The sequence below is a fragment of the Magnolia sinica genome, chromosome 1 (assembly GCF_029962835.1).
Source record: "Magnolia sinica isolate HGM2019 chromosome 1, MsV1, whole genome shotgun sequence".
Lineage (NCBI taxonomy): Eukaryota > Viridiplantae > Streptophyta > Magnoliopsida > Magnoliales > Magnoliaceae > Magnolia > Magnolia sinica.
The window spans coordinates 115,399,489-115,419,634 of NC_080573.1; the positions used below are offsets into that span (position 1 = coordinate 115,399,489).

General features: G+C 38.7%; 1 protein-coding gene across 3 annotated transcripts in view; it reads left to right on the forward strand.

Moving 5' to 3' along the window:
• LOC131255036 (dnaJ homolog subfamily C GRV2) overlaps nucleotides 1-20,146 on the forward strand; it is a 75,806-nt gene that overhangs the window by 38,788 nt on the left and 16,872 nt on the right. For all 3 annotated transcript variants that reach the window (XM_058255735.1, XM_058255741.1, XM_058255747.1), the window contains 10 exons: nucleotides 718-941; nucleotides 1,040-1,384; nucleotides 1,831-2,125; nucleotides 7,101-7,559; nucleotides 7,635-7,980; nucleotides 10,567-10,910; nucleotides 10,994-11,452; nucleotides 13,805-13,929; nucleotides 17,458-17,581; nucleotides 18,667-18,735. In XM_058255735.1, coding sequence (XP_058111718.1) covers nucleotides 718-941; nucleotides 1,040-1,384; nucleotides 1,831-2,125; nucleotides 7,101-7,559; nucleotides 7,635-7,980; nucleotides 10,567-10,910; nucleotides 10,994-11,452; nucleotides 13,805-13,929; nucleotides 17,458-17,581; nucleotides 18,667-18,735 — 2,790 coding nt within the window. The remainder of the gene's footprint in view (nucleotides 1-717; nucleotides 942-1,039; nucleotides 1,385-1,830; nucleotides 2,126-7,100; nucleotides 7,560-7,634; nucleotides 7,981-10,566; nucleotides 10,911-10,993; nucleotides 11,453-13,804; nucleotides 13,930-17,457; nucleotides 17,582-18,666; nucleotides 18,736-20,146) is intronic.

Here is a 20,146-nt window from a genome sequence, read left to right on the forward strand (position 1 = left end):
GGAATTTGGTGGAAATGACTTTTAACTATTTTATTGTAAGGCCTTCCCAACCTGGAATTATGCAGACCTCACAATACTCCAGAAAGGTTGGAAGATCTTTACAGAAACTGATGGGTTCTGTTTCACTAATATTGCATGAGTTGGTGATATATACAAAAGACATGCATTTGTAGAAACTAGTACAATGGGCATAGATATATTCATAGATGTATGCATTTTGCAAGTGAACTTTAAGTTTAGTTATAGTTCCAGAAGGGAATTTGGTGGAAATGACTTTTAACTATTTTATTGTAAGGCCTTCCCAACCTGGAATTATGCAGACCTCACAATACTCCGGAAAGGTTGGAAGATCTTTACAGAAACTGATGGGTTCTGTTTCACTAATATTGCATGAGTTGGTGATATATACAAAAGACATGCATTTGTAGAAACTAGTACAATGGGCATAGATATATTCATAGATGTATGCATTTTGCAAGTGAACTTTAAGTTTAGTTATAGTTCCAGAAGGGAATTTGGTGGAAATGACTTTTAACTATTTTATTGTAAGGCCTTCCCAACCTGGAATTATGCAGACCTCACAATACTCCAGAAAGGTTGGAAGATCTTAACAGTGTTCATGCCTGGGGATTTATTTATTATTATTATTATTTTTTGTGCTGTTACTGCTATTTTGAAAATTGCCTTGTACATAACCTTACATTATGCATTGTCCAGGCAACCATGCAAGGATTGCAGGGTCCTCAACTTTGGAGGCTGCTGCTTCTGTTGAAGGGACAGTGCATTTTATACCGGCGATATGGAAATGTCCTGGAGCCTTTTAAATATGCTGGCTATCCAATGTTGCTCAGTGCAGTCACTGTGGATAAAGATGACAACAATTTTCTTTCGTCTGATAGAGTACCCCTCCTTGTTGCAGCCTCGGAACTCATCTGGCTAACGTACATATTCCTGCCTTTGATGCTTATTGTTTTCTTATTGTTTGATTTGGTGTGGCGATGACTCTCAAGCCTCCTCTGTGCATGTTTTTCTTATTCAGGTGTGCTTCTTCTTCATTGAATGGGGAAGAGCTTGTCAGAGACGGTGGAATACCACTTCTGGCATCACTTCTTTCTCGTTGTGTGTGTGTAGTTCAGCCAACTACTCCTGCAAACGAACCGGCTGCAGTAATAGTTACTAATGTGATGCGCACATTTTCAGTCTTGAGTCAGTTTGGTAGTGCCAGAGTTGAGATGCTTAAGTTTGGGGGATTAGTTGAGGATATCGTGCACTGTACGGAACTAGAGCTTGTACCTGCAGCTGTTGATGCTGCTCTTCAAACTGCGGCACATGTTTCTGTATCATCCAAATTGCAAGATGCTTTGCTGAAGGCTGGTGTCTTGTGGTATGTGCTAAATGATGGTGGAGAACTTTTCATTTGATTATTCTAATCCAGTATGTTAGTCATGGAGGTGAAGAAATTGAAACCAAATTGCTCACTGCTTGATCTGGCCATTCGGTTACATTTTCTAGGATTGCTTGTCCGATTGACATCATCATCAATATATATTATTATCATTGTTGTTATTTCTGTTATTATCTATCGCTACTGCTTCTGCTGCTATAATTTTCTGGTTGTATATTCCTGGGACTCTGTCCTTGGCTGTTTGCTTTGGGGTTCTGTTTGTTGTTTTACTGTTTTGAGGTATGAATATCAATGCAACTGATCAATATTAAATTTTTATTTATGGGAGGTTCTTAATTGATGAATCAACTGAACCTCATAATTCTGCACGACATTTATGCTTTTACCATCTCCGTTTGCTGATATGTTGAGTTTTTCTTTTCCAGGTATCTTTTACCCCTGTTACTGCAGTATGACTCTACTGCTGAGGAAACTAACGCGATAGAGGCACATGGTGTTGGTGCTAGTGTGCAAATAGCCAAAAATTTGCACGCTGTTCGTGCATCTCAGGCCCTTTCAAGGCTTAGTGGTTTCTGTAGTGACGGAATTTCTACACCCTGTAATCAGGCTGTGGCCGATGCTCTCAGGTCTTTGCTTACTCCTAAACTTGCCAGTATGCTAAAAAATGACTTCCCAAAGGATCTTTTGTCTAGCCTGAACACAAACTTGGAGTCCCCAGAGGTAATTCCCTGTGCTTTTTCCTATTCACATCTGATATTTCCAGTCAAACTAATGCAGGGCATAGAGTTTTTTTTTTTTTTTTTTTTAATTTTAATTTTTATGTTTCATAAATTTCTTTCAGTTTGGACTTCATTTAATATTGAGACATATATTGGATCTTTTTTTTATTTTTTTATTTTTTTAATATAAATAATTTTAAAAGTTTGAGAGGTTATATTACTTTCATAATATCACCGAGGTAGGTTGCTCTTGGCTTCATACCTATTATTAGCTATTATTTCAAGCAGACATTGATTCAATCGAAGATAATATTTGTTACTAGTTCAAACAAAACATTAATTCTATCAAAGATACTCAGTAAGAGCTATCTTTTGGTGGTCTTTTACTTTAGTGGTCAATAAATAATTTGTTCATTTACAGGTGTCAATCGTTAAGAAATAGTGGTTTATGTTGAGAAATCATAGTGTAACTCACATGGATATGGGACATTCTTTGTAATTTCATGTACTATGAGGTAATATTGTAAGTTGTAATCTATGTAATCTTTCAGGTAGGATTGAGAAGATACTTAAGATCTCTTTAGATAAGCTCATGAAGATTTCTAGTATCTTCCAAGGTATAGACTTGACAAGCCTATAATACCATGACATTTGTACTCATTCCATTCATTCAATAGAGAAAACAAGTCTTATGCAATGTTTTAAGTATCGACGATATTGGCCGATATTTCCCACGATATCGGCCAGATTTCTCCTCTTTTCTTTTAATGAAATCAGTCACTTAAAAAAAAAAGATATCGGCCAGGTTTCTCTCCCAAATAGAATGCGTGCTATACAACACGACTTTTAACATGTGAAACTTTTCTGAGCCCCACAGTTATTTATGTTTTAGATCCACACCATCCATCAATTTTTACATATCAGTCCAGAGCATGAGTCCAAAAATGAGGCACATTCAAAGCTCAAGTGGATCACACTACAGAAAGCAGTGGGGATTGAACAAACTACCGTGGAAACTTTCCTATTGCCAACCGTTCATAAGATCACACATACCTGGATGAAGTTAAAATATAAATATCAGCTCGATCAGAGCCTTCTATGGCCCCAAAAAGTTTTTAACGGTAGCATCAATTCCTATTGTTTTCATTGGTGTGGTCCACTTTAGCTTTGAATCTGCATTGCTTTTGTTCTCGTGTCCTAGAATGATATGAAAAAATGGATGGACAGTGTGATCTAAGAAATACATCATCGTCGAGCCCATGTAAATTTCACATGTCAAGAAACTCCGTTGCTTGTTGTACGGTGCAGGGAATGGATTAGGTGAGACCCAACCTCACCCAAGACCGTGCATCCCTTTCCATGGGCCCCAAGTGTATATTCTATATCCACTCCATCCATCCATTTTTTCAGATCATTTTAGAGCATGATCCTAAGAACTAAGAAGATCCAATTATCAAGTGGACTATACTCTAGAAACAGTGGTGATTGAACACCATACCGTTAAAAATAAGGCATGTGTATATGTTTTCCCCACCTTGATGTATATGCTTCATCCACAATGTCCATTCCTTTTGGCAAATAATTTTAGTTAGGGCATGAGGCAGATTGAAGGCTCAAGTGGACCACACCACAGGAAGTAGTGGGGATTGAATGCTTACCATTGAAAACTTCTTGGGGGGCTCAGAAGTTTTTAATCAAGCTGATATTTATTTTTTCCGTTCATACAGGTCTATGTGACCATATGAACAGGGTGGATGGCAAATAAACATCACGGTAGGCCTTAGGCAGTTTTCAACCGTACGAATTCAATCTCCACTACTTCCTCTGCCTTGGTCCATTTGACCCTTCAATCTGCCTCTTTCTTAGGCTCATGCCATTAAACAATCAACATGATCCAAAACTTTTGCGGGCCACAAAAAGTTTTTAATAGTCAATGACCTCTGTTTCCTATGGTGGTCTGCACGTATTAAGAGGTGCCATATAATGTTGGGCCAAGATAACAGTGCCATTTGTACAAGTGGGACCCATGATCTAAGTATCAGAAGCGTTTGTCTGACGGGACATCCACCGATATGCCTAAGAACTTTGCATTCAACACTTCCATTTTAATAAATATGTCACTTTGGAGAACATCCAAGGGGCAAAAAAAAGTGTTTGATTTTTATTAAAAAGGCGGTGGATAATTTTTGTTTATTTCACATATTTATTTGATTCAATGGTACCCAATGCTTAATATTATCGAAGGATTATGAGTATTCTATCAAGAAGAGTATAGCACATGGTCCATTAATTGAGGGGTCATGTTTGAGAGATGTACGTGGGTGGGGCATAGGTGTGCCAAATTTAGTGGCAAGGCAATAGCATGTTTTGTCTCATATTCTCCAAAAGAAAGAAATTGAGACAATAGGGGCAAATATGACAAATTACCAATTTTCAGACATTTGTGGTTTGTTTTTACCAAACAGGTTTTTGTGAAAAAATACTTATTTTCATATATAAGGACTTTTTTCAAACAAATTACCAAAGATTGAGCTATGGATCATTATCATCAACGTTATGTCTATTAGGATTTGCAAAGCTGAACCCTAATAGACAGAACGTTGATGATAATGATCCATAGCTCAATCTTTGGATGATGCGCATCTAACGGCCTTTTTTGGGTTTCCTTCATTATTAACATACTGGAGAAGGACAGCGTAAAAATCCAGTCCTTTCAAATGCCCTGCCTCTAAGTTCAAACCCATCATTTGTTGTAAGAAATGTCTGTCCTTGGTTTTTGTTTCCCCCTTTTATAAGATAGGTACATGTACTTGTGTTTGTGCGTGGTTCCTATTTGTATCCCATACAATAGAACTCTTACGAAAATTTATTTTGCTAGTCATGTACCTAAAATTGGCTCACACAATCAAGACCTGTTACGGTATTGAAAGAAGGTATCATGTAGGATTATGCTTCTTGGTTTATCCTAATTCCTGGAAACCAGTTTGGATTATGGTGACTTCTTTGCGTTCTGGATGGCTTATTGTTGTAATAGATGACTATTTCTAGCACCACGTTTAGAGTCACAGATAGGGGTGTACATCGAGTCGAACCGAGTCGAGCTGGCCTCAGCTCGACTCGGCTCGAACACTAGCTGACCTCAGCTCGAACTCGGCTCGGCTCGGTCCTCGAGCCTGACTGGCCAGCTCGGCTTGGTTCGATCAGTAGCTCGGGCCAGTTCGAGCCTTTTTTGGGCCAAGATTGAGCCGAGTTCGCCATTGCAGCATTTTCACAAATACCTGGACTGCACCTTCAAAATCTCACTGTATTTGAGACAGCAGCAATGGTTTTACAGGTATTTTATCAAACACCTTCTAAGCAACATAAAAATCAAGAAAAAAAGGGTAAGGGTGTTGGTTTCATATACATACCTTCGTTGCGACCAGCCACACTTCTTTGAGTCATTTCATCAAACACTTGGTGAGCAACATCAATATCAAAGTAACCAAGTCACCGAACTGGTTTGATCCGAGTTCGATTCGAGCTGGGTTTGATCCGAGTTGAGTCGAACTTGGCTCGAACTCATTTTTGAGCTAAAAAAATCAGCTCGACTCGGCTCGAACTCAGCTTTGAACTGAGTCGAATCAGGCTTTTTCGAGTTGAGTCGAGCGAGCTAACCGAACTAGCTCGGTTCATGTACACCTCTAGTCACAGAGGATGATGAGATAAACACAATTCATACACATCAATACAGATTCATTCTTGATGGCCCGTTGCTGTAATGGGTGCTATTTCTATGAGCGGGTTTATAACCACTTTCTAAGGACAATGAGATAAAACTCAGTGCATACACATTTTTCAGAGTCTATTGCATCTTTTTTCTGCTAGTCAGATAGATTCAGTTACTGAAATGTTTGTACAGATCCTGTTTGTTTTCTGTGAGGTCTATGCATGATTGTCATGAGCCATGTACATATTCTAGTGTCTCTTGAGCTCGCGCTACAATACTACGACAAAATTGAGCATGGTGGCTGTCGGGAAGGGATCTATGGTTGAAATGTTTATGGTTTCTCTCTTGTCGTGGTGATTTGGGGATGTGATTTAAGCAGTACAAGCTCCACCCCAAGAAAGCATTAACAATCTCCCCAAGGCCTTATATTGAAATGTAGGATGACTAAACATTGATCTAGAATGCCCTTCTTACCACTAGGCACAAGCCATGTTGTGAAAAATCATGCCCATTGGATGATCAACCCTTTCAGTGTGGGTCATTTTAAAACTGTGTTTTACAAGCATAGATTGGACCATGGTGCTTCTTTGGAATATAGTTGCGTGAAGAAGTGAAGCAGCCTTGGATTAGGGCACAGGTGTGAGAATGTGCTTGTTTCAAAATTTTTGCGAGCACAAACAACTAATAATAAGCAGGAGTGGGAGTGCAAATCCAAAGCAAGACCTGAAGTGGCACCTAGTTAGAAGGATCTGTGCAACTAAGGTTAGGAATCATAAAAAAATCCATAATAGGGCCTATAGAACTGAACGGATGTTTGAAGATGGTGATTGGACACATTTTATGCGCTCAATCTCGACTATCCATTCCATTTTTCATGCAATTGGTTGGATGGCTAGTATCATCTAATTGTACCATGGCTTGCCCTAGTGGCATGAATGGATGGACTGTCCGGGTCGATGATTGGGGGAATTTGCTAGCATTTCAATATTGGGACATTAGCATTCCCTTATACATAAATACACGCATGCATAACCAAACTTTATTACACATGCATGCACACGAAATACACACACACACACACACATCGAGAGATAACCAAACTTCATTTGTATGCATGCCAATGGACATGCTTTTGCCTTTATATCTGAATTTCGTGTTGTTACCTTTTTTCTTGAGACGTTTACAAAAGTTATTCTAATGCTAGTGTCTTCCCTTTCTTGGGATTATGGATGTTTCATGAAATATCTTCTGTGGATTCTGTCTGTAGATCATTTGGAATTCGTCAACACGAGCAGAACTACTGAAATTTGTGGATCAGCAGCGTGCAAGCCAAGGCCCTGATGGTTCATATGACTTGAAAGAGTCACATGCTTTTGCATATGAAGCACTTTCTAAAGAACTTCATGTTGGTAATGTGTACTTGAGGGTATACAATGATCAACCTGACTTTGAGATAAGTGAGCCGGAGACTTTTTGTGTTGCTCTCCTGGAATTTATATCAGAACTAGTACACAAACAGCGTGCTGCAGATTCTGATGCAATGGACAGATCTGTTTCCAATGGTTCACTTTTGGAGTCATCCAAATCTCAAAATGGCACAATCGATGGTCCTGTAGATGAACAGAAACTTCCTGGTGATTCTTTGACGGCCTCTGATAGAGAGGGAGCAACCAAAGAGCACTGTGAATTGGTTAAGAACCTTCAAATTGGATTGACTTCACTTAAGGTACATCATTGGTTAGTTCATTTACATCTCCTTCTAGAATCTAAAACATTTAGTTTTTTTTCCCCTTTATTGCAGAATCTACTGACAAGCAACCCCAGTCTGGCTGCTATTTTCTCTTCAAAGGAGCAGCTAGTCCCCCTTTTTGAATGTTTTTCTGTACCTGCTGCATCAGAGAGCAATATTCCACAACTTTGCCTCAGCGTGCTTTCACTGTTGACTACATATGCTCCATGTTTGGAGGCCATGGTTGCGGATCGGACCAGTCTTCTCCTTTTATTACAAATGCTGCACTGTTCTCCCACTTGTCGGGAAGGTGTTCTCCATGTTCTCTATGCATTGGCAAGTACTCCTGAGCTTGGATGGGCTGCAGCCAAGCATGGGGGTGTTGTCTACATTCTGGAGCTTCTTTTACCATTGCAAGGTAAATCCTCTTCCCTTTCTTCCCATTGTTTTATTAAGAAACTAGCATGTTCTTAGACATCTACAGCAGTACATGGAAAGTGATGGATGTGCATGCCGTGCTGTGAAAGAGTTGCATATTCATTCCTTTTTTTGTTATTGCTGTGGGGTGTGATTGTTTCGTAATGGTCATGCTTTATGAGAGAGTGAGACACACACACACACACACATCCTTGCTAAGGGAAAAAAGAGAAGACAATACACTCATGAGCATCTCTCTTCTAAGAAACAAAGAAGAAGAAAACACACTCGTGCACACCTCTTTTCTAACTTTGGTAGAGGATAATATGTAACTTTGAAGGTTTGTCCTATAAATGATGAAATTCATGATTTAAAAATTGAGCTTCTGATTCTGCTAGCTATTAGAACCAGTGTTCGAAATATCGGTATCGCGTTATGTATCGCACCCTTGGGATATGGATATGTATTGGTTATCACATGGGATATATCGGTTATATCGCGTAATGTATCACTGATGTTGGAAACATGGGGAAACATTGGAAATTGGTCGAATTCTTCAATGAAATTTCAGTGATTGTTAAAAAAGACATCAATACACACTTACTAATCAAAACATTACAAAAACCAAGTGCACATAATAGGTTTTCTTGTATGAGGTCCTTAGCTATGCGTTGTCTAACTGAATTGATGCAAATATAATCAAAGTTTTTTCATATAGTTTATAAATGTAATAAGACGTTTGGAAACACAAGCAATACATTCAAAAGCAAAAGAAGGATCACTAAATCAGGTTACATGCATGTTTGATTTTATGTTTGGACACAAAGATTGCAACTGATTTATGAGAAATTGGGAAAATTTTAATTTTTTTCAATTTTCCGCAACTCGGTACTTCTCCAAATCTCAAAATTGCAGCTCCCAATCGATGAATTTTCATGCAAAATATGAAAAATCATGGATTTGTAACAATTTGACATTGATTTAACCTGATTTATAGAAAAAAAAGAGGATTAAAAATAAAAAAATGCTCACCGAATCGAACATGTGGGATGTATCCCATTACTTGTGCATTTCGTATCGCATAGGTGGGATACAAGAAATATCGTGGGATATATTGGCCGATATCGACAATATTTAAAACATTGATTAGAACATAAGATGCACTATTCTATGCCTTGATTGACTACATGGCCTTGCAAGTTTGAGTAGGCTAGGATAATGTCTCAAGCCAACCGTTAGGGGAAACACTTTCCTTAAAAATGGAATTTAGAGAAATTTTTATTCTCTTGTTTGTGTATCAGTTGGATGAAAGTGATGGGGAAGACTAAGCATGTATGGCCTTATGTCCCCCGCGCACACACGCAAGGATGTTGCAGCGTTTTGGTTGGTTTGTGGGCAACCAAAAAGTCTTAATGATAGCCAATCTTCAGAAGCAGTCTATGGTGATCCTGAATGTTTGTATCATGTCAAATGCGGATTCGGTGAATCACCTATTTATCCATTGCCCTTACGCTTGTAGCGTTTGGTATAGATTGGGTCATGCCAAGGTCGGTTTGTGATCTTCTTTTGGCATGGCATGGTGTTTTTTTTTGTTTGTTTGTTGTTGTTGTTGTTGCAAAAGCAGATTAGTGGCCTTTGGAGACTTGGCTTATTGGCAAGCTTGTGGGCTATTTGTACAGGAAGGAATGGAAGATGCTTCCAAAATGAGAAGTGTACAAGGGAAATTGTTCTTAGCAAGGTTTTTGGGTTTATTGTTTAATGGGCCTCTTCTATAGATGGGTTGAAAGACTGTTCTTTGCTTTCTTAGGTTACTTTTGCTTTTTTGTTTGGCTTGTAGCTTGGTGCACTATCTCAGCACTTTTTTAATATATATTCTTGTTGCCCTTCAAAAAAAATAAAAATTCAATTGGACGAAACAAATTAGATGGGTCCAGCAACTTGTGAATGAAAGGAAATATATCGGCAAATTGAATGATTGATCCTGCAAACTTAAGAGAATTGATGCCACAGATTGAGTGAACTGACTAAACCACCATGGTAATGGTTGAGAAAATCCTTGCAAAGAATGACTAAACCACCATGTAGTCTCAGTAAATAGGGGATTATTCTTACTTCTTAGTGGATGCACCTTAGGGTTGGAACAAAAATAGCCTTCCATCAAAGAACCAATGCCACAGCTTCTCAGGATCTTTTTTTTTTTCTTGCAGAAGCTTTATATTTTATGTGATGCAGGACATGCAGCTGGTGACAGGCCTTCTCTGGGACTAATAGATCCCATGTTGAATTTTAAAATTTTATTATGTTGTTCCTGAGTAATGAATCATATCTTCACTCATTCTTGAATCCTATTGTTTGTAGTTTACTGATAGGTCTTTCCCTATTACTGACATGTTCGCGCTGTTGTGTGGTACTGTTTAACCTGTAGATTCTTTGGTCACTTCCTATTAGTTACTGTTAAGTATTAGGTTACAGTCATCCACATTTTAATATGCTTTATCTTGTTTGCTTAAGAGTTACAAATGTATAAATGCTCTTAGAAAATTCTTGAAGGAAGATTTTCATTGCTAATAAAGGTGATGCTCTGCAGATGAAATACCTTTACAGCAAAGAGCAGCAGCTGCATCCTTGTTAGGCAAGCTTGTGGGGCAGCCAATGCATGGTCCTAGGGTGGCTATAACACTAGCAAGGTTTCTTCCAGATGGTTTAGTATCTGTTATCAGGGACGGGCCTGGTGAAACTGTGGTTGCAGCCCTTGATCAGACAACAGAAACACCAGAACTTGTGTGGACACCAGCAATGGCAGCTTCTCTGTCTGCACAAATATCAACTATGTCATCAGATCTCTACCGTGAACAGATGAAAGGCCGGGTCGTCGACTGGGATATACCTGAGCAGGCGTCTGGCCAACAGGAAATGAGAGATGAGCCACAGGTACGGTCCTACGTTTACAACATTTTCATTACTAGAATAGGCATTGATGCTTCTGTACAAATTCAAAGTTGCACAACATGCAGGTAGGAGGTATTTATGTGAGGCTGTTCCTGAAAGACCCCAAGTTTCCTCTAAGAAACCCGAAGAGATTCTTGGAAGGGCTGTTGGATCAGTATGTTTCATCCATTGCAGCTACACACTATGACATGCAAAGTGTTGACCCTGAGCTGCCTTTGCTGCTTTCGGCCGCATTGGTCTCCTTGTTACGTGTGCATCCTGCACTTTCTGATCATGTTGGATATCTTGGATATGTTCCCAAACTTGTTGCTGCCATGGCATATGAAGGAAGGCGAGAAACAATGGCAACAGTGGAGACAAAAAATGGCCATGCTCCTGAAGAATTTTATGGAAATGAGGATGGGCAGATGACACAAACCCCACAAGAACGTGTTCGACTTAGTTGTTTGCGCGTTCTACATCAACTTGCAGCTAGTACAACTTGTGCTGAAGCTATGGCAGCTACCAGTGTAGGAACTCCACAGGTAAGGCTGGAATTTATTATGCCTCCCTAGATACTTTCCAAAGTTGCCATGCACCATGTTGTTTTGTAGTGAGTTATACTGTTGATTTATGCCAGGCTTTGATGCAGTCAAATCTTATCATTTGAGGCTGTCTCGTCTTTCCTTCTGATTGCACTAACTTAGAAAATGGAGTGACAGTGACATGAGGGGTGTTTATACCACACAGTGGACTGCATTGCACCTGTTTATAATTCACACTTTGTAGCATGTAACTACTTACATCCAATAACACAGGACAACATCTGCTACCTATTGCATGCAGCCTTCACAATGTGCTTTAGGTAGCGAAACCCTTGTCAGTGTCATGGCAGACCTTTGACTTTTTTATTCCCATAGTAAGCGCATACCAGGGATGGAACCATGAACCTCATGCACAAAATATGCTGCCATTTATGAAGGGACATCTCATTTATCTTCAGATTCACAGTTTATTTTTTTGCAGGAATAAAATTTTCCAAAAAGTAATTATATTTATAGTTGAAAGATTTGTTAATTATTAATTAAAAAAATTTCAAGGCCCCTTAATCATTAAGTTATTTACTTGAAACCCAAGAAAATATACACTTACTATAAACATGCAAAAATAATTTTAATCACCTAGGCTGGCCATACCTACAAAATTACTACAACATATTCTAATAGTTACTCTATGGTGATAGTTGTGCATTGGTTGGAATTGAAATCATTATGGAGCCTAATACCATTTTTGAAGCATTGAGAAGATTCCGTATGTACTTAATTCTGACCTGCAGCAGCCTCTACGCATGAGAAAACTGTAAAGAACCTGCCTTCTATGTTACAGTTGTGAACTCACAAAAACTGTAAGCTAGTGCCTCGAATTTGCTTGAAGGCATTCTTTTTACAAATTTTTTTTTTCTTACTGCTTACCAAATACTTTCTGGTCCAATCGTTCAAAAAAAAAAAAAAAACACTTTCTGGTCCAGATCAGCGTTAGTAATTTAAGATGAAAACCATTGGAAAATAGCAGAAAATATGCAGTCCAAATGAGAAAATAAGAAACAGTAGATATCAATCACCAAGAGTAGAGCACCTAATGAAGAGAAGAAAATATACTTGCACTGCAAACAGGGTTTTTCAATCCCAAGTGGCCAACTCTCTTCCAATAGAGGTACCGAGTTTCTCTTCAAACAAATACTTGAGCATTCATAACAAGCTCCCCATGTAACTTAAAATATGTTAAGAAACTTGATCCTCCAGAAATTTCCTTAATGAATGCTGTAATGATTTCCTTAATCTCCTAATCTAAATAGGAACAGGTTTCTTAACCCCTATCCCAATGGAATAAGGAAACAAGATACTAACCATATCAACAAATCAACTAATGCATATATCAAGAACGGCTAATGGGATTGAGGAAATTATGCATGGGCAGGTCGTGTGGCCTATTTCTTGACCCATTTGCCCACTTGATTCTGAAATGTTCCATTTGTGTTCCGTCTATTTCTGCAACATGAACAGGTTCTCCAAGTTGTGCAGAAATCTGATTCCACTCTCCCTTCCAGATTTTGCCTGAGAGCGATTGAGGGTAGGCTGGGAATTGAACAGTTTCCGATTCTTGCCTGGCCTGCATCCTGAAATTCGAAACTCATCCAGACCATCTTAAAGTCGTGTAGCCGCTGATCACTGTTTTGCTGTGCCTTGCGAGTTGCGACCTACAGTTGCATCATTAATAAAAACACATCCTATGATATTAATACAAATTGAGCTGCAATGCATTGCTCACCATGAAAGAATATACCTCTAAACTGTGAATTCTGATCGCCAAGAGGGGCCCCTAACAAGTAACACCCTGCTTGGTTATCTGAGTTGGTAGCGTACCTGCTCCTTTGGAGGTGTGCCCTGTGATCAAGTCTCCATACTCTGGGGTTTGGAGAGGCATTGGCCCCAGTCCCCTACCAATGAGGCCACTAAAACTAAGCCACCTTCAAGATGATTTCAATTGTTGAACTGTTATTTGTCCATGGAGATTACTCTCTGTTTAGTACTACCAATCATGTTGATTCAGCCCCGTGGCACTTGAGAGAACAGGAAAATCCAAAGTAAACCTATACCTCCTCCATGGTGATAGCTACCATGCCTTTTCTTTTCGTTTGAAGCTTATTTTATGTTAGTTTTCTTGTGTCATATTGTAAGCATGTTGTTTCAACCTGCAGCACTGTTCTAACTCATGGTTTATATGCAGTGTTCTTGGATATGGTAATGCTATGCTTAGTATTGTCAATCATGATAGCGTACTCTATATTCTTTGGTGATTTGTATCCACCAGTTTACACATGTTGGTCTTATTCCCAGGTTGTTCCGTTGTTGATGAAAGCAATTGGATGGCAAGGTGGTAGTATACTGGCTCTTGAGACGCTAAAACGTGTTGTTGTTGCTGGAAATCGAGCTAGAGATGCACTTGTTGCTCAAGGATTGAAGTATGCTCTTTATATCAGAAAACCATTTTCGGACTCATATTTAATTTGTATGTTTCTTTTAGGGAGTACAATTAATCTGAGCTTTATGATGGCAACCTTGTTTGCGACTGTTTCACGTTTCTAAAACTACTTTCTCTGTTGTAATGGTTTCTAAGCTGCTTAAATTCTGCTTTTATTTTTTGTTCTTGGCAGAAAGAAGCTTCTTAATGATCCTTCAAAATGAGAAGTATCAATTATCTCGTCTGTTGTGTTGTGGTGATGTTGGATAGTAAGGATTATACAGGAGGACCTGAGTGTGAAAAATCATAATATATTCAGGAGAATCAGTCTTGAATCATGCATCTTAGTTATGTTCAAGAAATCTTACTTCTAAAATGTGTTACTTTAGTCCTTGGGGTTAGTTATTGACTTGTGAATTTTTTTCATGTCTCTTCATTTAGTACTTTCCTTTATCTCATGAGTGGCTATTCATCTCTCTATGGAGGGAAGGAGTTGAACTATTTACCCAAAAAAAATCCTAAACTTGTGATTTAAACTGAAAGATCATTGAATTTGGCTCTGAGCAGTTTAAATGAAGGCAGTTTTTTTTTTTTAGGGGGGGTGGGGTGTTGTGTGCGATTCTTTTGTAATTATAATTTAAATATAGATTTAGTAAATAAGAATTGCTGTAAATAATTGTGGCTGATGAGGCATGAAGAATAGTTGGAATTCCATCAAATATGATGGTTATTTTGTGAAAAGATACATCATCATTTAAAAAGTTACATGCTATGGCACTTTTCCATAGAGAGATGATGGAAATAGTTGCAATTCCTTCAAATATGATGGTTGAAAGAGGGTGATAAAAATACAAAATTTTCTATGCTATGACAAGTGCTCAGGTGAGAGCGAATAAAATTAAGTCTTTAATGGTGGAGGGGGATCGAGTAGAAGGTAACACAAATGTGTGTGGTTCGATAGTTAATTTCTGTAAGGGCCTTTTGTCAAGAAAGGATTGTAAGAGACCTTTTCTTTATCATCTTTCGTTTGATTCTCTTACATTGGAGGAGGCAAAATAGTTGGAAAGAGCCATTTTAGAAGAAGAATTGTAAAAGTTGTTTAAGAATTGGGTAGTGATGAGGCCCTCAGGCCGGATGGATTCTCTATAGCATTCTATAAAAAGTTTTGGATGTAGTTAAGAGATACGATTGGATTTATAAAGGAATTCCAGGATAAAGTTTAAGTAGCATTGGAGTTAGGGGCCACATTTATTGCATTGATTCCAAAAAAAGGAGTTGAGTGTCTTAGAGATTTTAGACCTATCAGTCTCTTGGGGGGTCCATATAAGATACTGGCAAAAGTATTAGCAATTAGATTTTGAGCAATTATTGGAAAAGTTATTTCATCATCACAAGGGGCCTTCATGGAAGGAAGACAAATAGTGGATTCGACATTGGTGGCTCATGAATGCATTCATTCTTGCCATAGGAGATGATTAGAAGGGTAGTATGCAAGGTGGACATTGAAAAAGCTTCTGATCATGTAGATTGGGATTTTTTTGGATTATATGTTGGGCAGGTTGGGGTGTGGTATGAAATGGATGTCTTGGATTTGGGAATGTGTAGGCTCAGCAAAATTTGTAGTCTTAGTCAATAGTTCTCCAAATGGTTATTTCTCGCCTTCTAGAGGGTTGCGCCAGGGGGATCTTTTTTTCCCATACTTGTTTCTGGCGGTAATGGAGGCTTTCAGTAGAATGATTGTGAGAGGAGATGAGGTGGGTTTGGTAAAAGGATTTGTGGTCGATAGCTTGGTCTTCCAAGTAACTCATCTATAGTATGCAGATGATATTCAAATATTATGTGAGGTAGATGAGTTAAAAGTGAATAGCATTCAAATGATAGTAGTATGTTTTGAGGTAGTATCAGGGTTTAAAGTAAACATCAGGAAAAGTGAAATTTTAGGGGTGGAAATTTCCGAGGAGGTGGGGAATTTTGTGAGGATCTTAGGATGTAGGGAGGGGTCCTTTCCTAATACATATCTTGGCCTTCCGTTATGCCTTGCAAGGCTTCCTAAACAATTATGGGACAAAGTGAGATATTTGAAAGGAAGTTGTCCTAATGGAAGAGCAGACATTTATCTTTGGGTGGAAGGATTATTTTAATCTAGGCGGTGATGTCTAACTTTCCGGTTTTTTACATGTTGCTTTTCAAATGTTCAAAATTAGAATTGAATAAACTGGAAAAATATTCGATGGGATTTTTTGTGAAAGGGTGTGGAAGAAAAACGGAAATTTCATCTGATGAAGTGGGTGGATGTGTGCAATTGTAAGGATCAAGGGGGGAGCAGGGCTTGGAGTTTTGGAGATTATGATCATATCTTTATTAGGTAAATGGGTTTTGAGGTTTGGTGCGGAAGAGGGCTCCTCGTGGAGAATGGTAATTGGTAATATGGGGCGGAAGAAAGGGGTAGATGGATTAGGTCGTCATCGTTGTATTGGGCATCATATCTTTGGAAATTTGCGGCATCAATACAAGGTAAAGTTTGGGAAGAAGTTTCTTTTTGAGAGATGGGAAGGAAATTAGGTTTTGGGAAGATATTTGGGTGGGGGATTAAAAATTATGTGTCAATTTCCCATGTTTGGCGGTGGTTGCAGTAGAGGCAGATTTGAGGGTGGAGGGATGCTTTACTATTCAGGAAGAGGTGGTTTGTTGGGCTCCGCCATGTAGAAGGAATATGGTGGATGAAGAGAGCGAAGAGCTAACGAGTTTGCTTGAATTGTTGTCCAAAGTGCATCCGGTGTTGTCAGAATCGGATTCGATGAATCCTTCAAAAAATAAAAAATAAAGAATTGGATTCGATGAAATGGTTAAAAGATCGGTTTGGCAAATTCTGAATGAAGTCCTTTTATAAATTGTTAACCAGGGAAGGTAGTAGAGAAGGGGTCGGTCCTTCATCCTTTGTATGGGAATACGGTGCTCTTCCAAAGGTAGCGGCTCTTGCTTGGCTAGTGGGAAGGAAAGTGTTAACAGTTGACAACCTCCATAGAGGAAGATGATTCTTATGAGTGTGTTTGATCTGCTATCAAGATGAGGAATTAGTAGACGATCTTTTTATTCACTGCTTGTTTGCGAAAAAGGATGTGGGATTGGCTTTCCAGTTTATTTGGAGTAACATGGAGCCAAAACAAAAATTCAATTTTTAGGCCTTTTGGGGCATATCTGCCATGTATCAATGCCGATGCTCCCCAATCGGCCGATATGACACAACCCAATTTTTTTTGGGGTAGATCGATTTGGCCCCTTAGCGCACATTGTATCCAACTGATATGGATGCGATACGACCTCTTGGCTGATACAATACTGATTTTCAAATCTAATGCATTTATTTACTTTTTTTTTTTTCTTGTAGTTGTCCGCATTGTAAATTGCTAGTATTGTATGGGAGGTTGATTATTTTGTTTGTAATCCTTTTTCTCTTTCTATACTAAAGTGATCACGGACTTCCTGTGTCTTGTGCTTACCATTTTGTATTGCATTGCATGAAATGTAGGGTTGGTCTTGTTGAAATACTTCTTGGCCTTCTTGATTGGAGGGCTGGAGGAAAAAATGGACTTTGTTCTCAAATGAAGTGGAATGAATCTGAAGCTTCAGTTGGACGTGTACTTGCAATAGAGGTTTGACATATTCTCTGGATTTTATTTTTGGATGTATAGTTTGATTAGTAAGTCATAGTATGAATTCTGGGTGTGTAATCCTGCAAATGAAGGAGAATATGCTGTGAAAGTGAAGCATCAGCTGAGGGACAATATCAATAGATGCAACTGATGTTTTTCATAGAAATATGATTTTTTTAGATCTAATAAACAGTAAATGATCCATGCACAATTGAGATTCTGCTGGGGAAGGTCTTCTATTGAAGTGATGAGTGGGCAACCTTCCAGGTTGGGTGAACTCCCCAGGGGCTTTGATAATGCAAACAGTGGGTGTGTGAAGATTCAGTTCCTAATGATTTAGATGCAATTCCTGGGGTCTCTGTTGCAAACTCATCAGGAAATGATAAAAGGAAAGAATAGAGTGATTTTAACGACCTACTACAATTGGGAAAAAAAATGCATGAAATAAATGTTTCGTCTCTAATATTACTTTCATTCTTTCACTAGTATCCCATTATTACGATCCATGACCTTGCAATACTAAAATATCTTTTGAGTTTATGGTTACAATTTACTTCATATTTTCTTCATTTTCTCTGGAAACCTGAAATAGAGTTCTATATTGAAAAGAATATCATCATCATCATCGTCATTGTAGCCTTCTTCCTGACTTCCAGGTATTTGGGGTCGATTCTATGAGTCCTGTTTGTATTGAAAAGCATGCACGTGTGCGTGTACACACCGATTTATTTATTTTTTGTTTTTGTTTTTGTTTTTTTTTTTTTTTTTGTTTTTAAGGATTTAAGCTAAAAACTGCCTCCAGTAACTTCAATTGATGAAGATTTAGCAGAAAAGTCCTTCCAAATATAGGATGCTTTGGACTCAAATACAACACTATTAGAAGCTGAAGTAACATTCATCTTTCTTGCTGCAAAATTTCATATGCACTAATTCCCTTCTTGCCTCCTTCATTCAATAAATTATTTGATCGTTCATGAAATTGTTTTATATTAGTTCTAGTTGAATTTTGAACCATACCTTTTCACAATTCTTTCTGAAATAGAAAAATTTCCTATAATATTTAATGCCTGAAGCTGTTGGTCCAGGTATTACATGCATTTGCAACAGAGGGAGCCCATTGTACCAAGGTTCGAGAAGTATTGGATGCTTCTGATGTAAGTATTTTCTCATGTCCATTGCTGGTTAAGCTATTTCATTTTTCATGATAATCACTGGTTGTCTAATCTTGCAAGTATATTCGCACGTGTGAAGGGCTTAAATATTTATTTTGGAAATTCCTTAACTGCTCGTCCTGAAACTTGATTTCTTGTATGTTTGGTCTGACTTGGTGACAAAGCAAATCAACATGAGTTGCATCATATGGATTGAAAGTCTAGATGCTAAAAACACAACGATTCATGGGTCCAGCATCAAAGCTTTTGGGATTGCCTAACCTGTTTATGAGCAACCAGTTCCACCAATTTCGAAAGAGGCCTACCTGCTTATGGGCATAAGCTGGCGAGAGTGTAAAGCTGGAGTCCTTTATTCCCAGTATATAGTGGAATGGCACTACTGCTGCTCAATCCATGTTACCTTGATACCTAATTTAGGATGACATAACTGTGCTGGCCAGTTATTGGCTGATGGTAGTTCTTGGACATCCTGTCCATGTGGGAAGATGGATGCCCTTGTCTTTTCAACTGCAGACCAAATTCATTACTGATTTACTGTGCTTCACATAGTTTCTGCAATATGCACAATGTCCTTCTTTTTGGCACCATCTCACTATGTCAAAGGGGAAAGATGCTGTTCCAGTATGTGATTGCTAGAGTGATCTCACATTTATTTTCTCTTCAAAGCTCTACCTGAAGGGGGAGATCCTGTCTTATGCCCTTGGACAGGGCTCTTTGGCTTCTAGAGTTGAGGTTTTGCTTGGTTGGTTGGTGGCACCCAGTATTTGAAGTATCGGTATTGCACCATGTATCACACCCTAGGCATACAGAAATACCGTAGCAAACATCAGGAAGTATTGCATGTATCACAGTCTGAGGGACACACTGGGGAACTCTAGGAAGATGGAGTTTTTCAGTGAAATTTCAGTAGATGTTAATACACACTTGGAACTCTAAACATAACACGGAGACACACATGCATAATAGTTTCCCATTGTTTAATGGAGAAACAATATGCTGTCAACCATAAGTGATACTACTATATCCAAAATGAGTTCATATCATTCAAATACCAGATAGTGCAAGCAATAAAACACAAATACTCAACATATATTCTTTCCACAATTGAGGATGGGGGAAAAGTTCAGAGCTAGAAACTATTGGACAAGCAGATTCTGATCAAGAAGTTGTGGGAGAGGTTTGTCCAAAGACTTCATGTTGGCAAGAGCCCGGGGTCGCTCTCTTAGAAGGGCACCCTGGAGGAGTTAAGCTAGCTGTGGCAGAGATCGCAACGATAGGAGAGAAACCATCTTCTTGGAAGGGCCATGCGGCACAGGGACAATGGTGGTCAAACGAAGAGAACATGGTAACGGCTATTGGTCAATGAGCTACGATGTGAGATTGGAAGGAAATG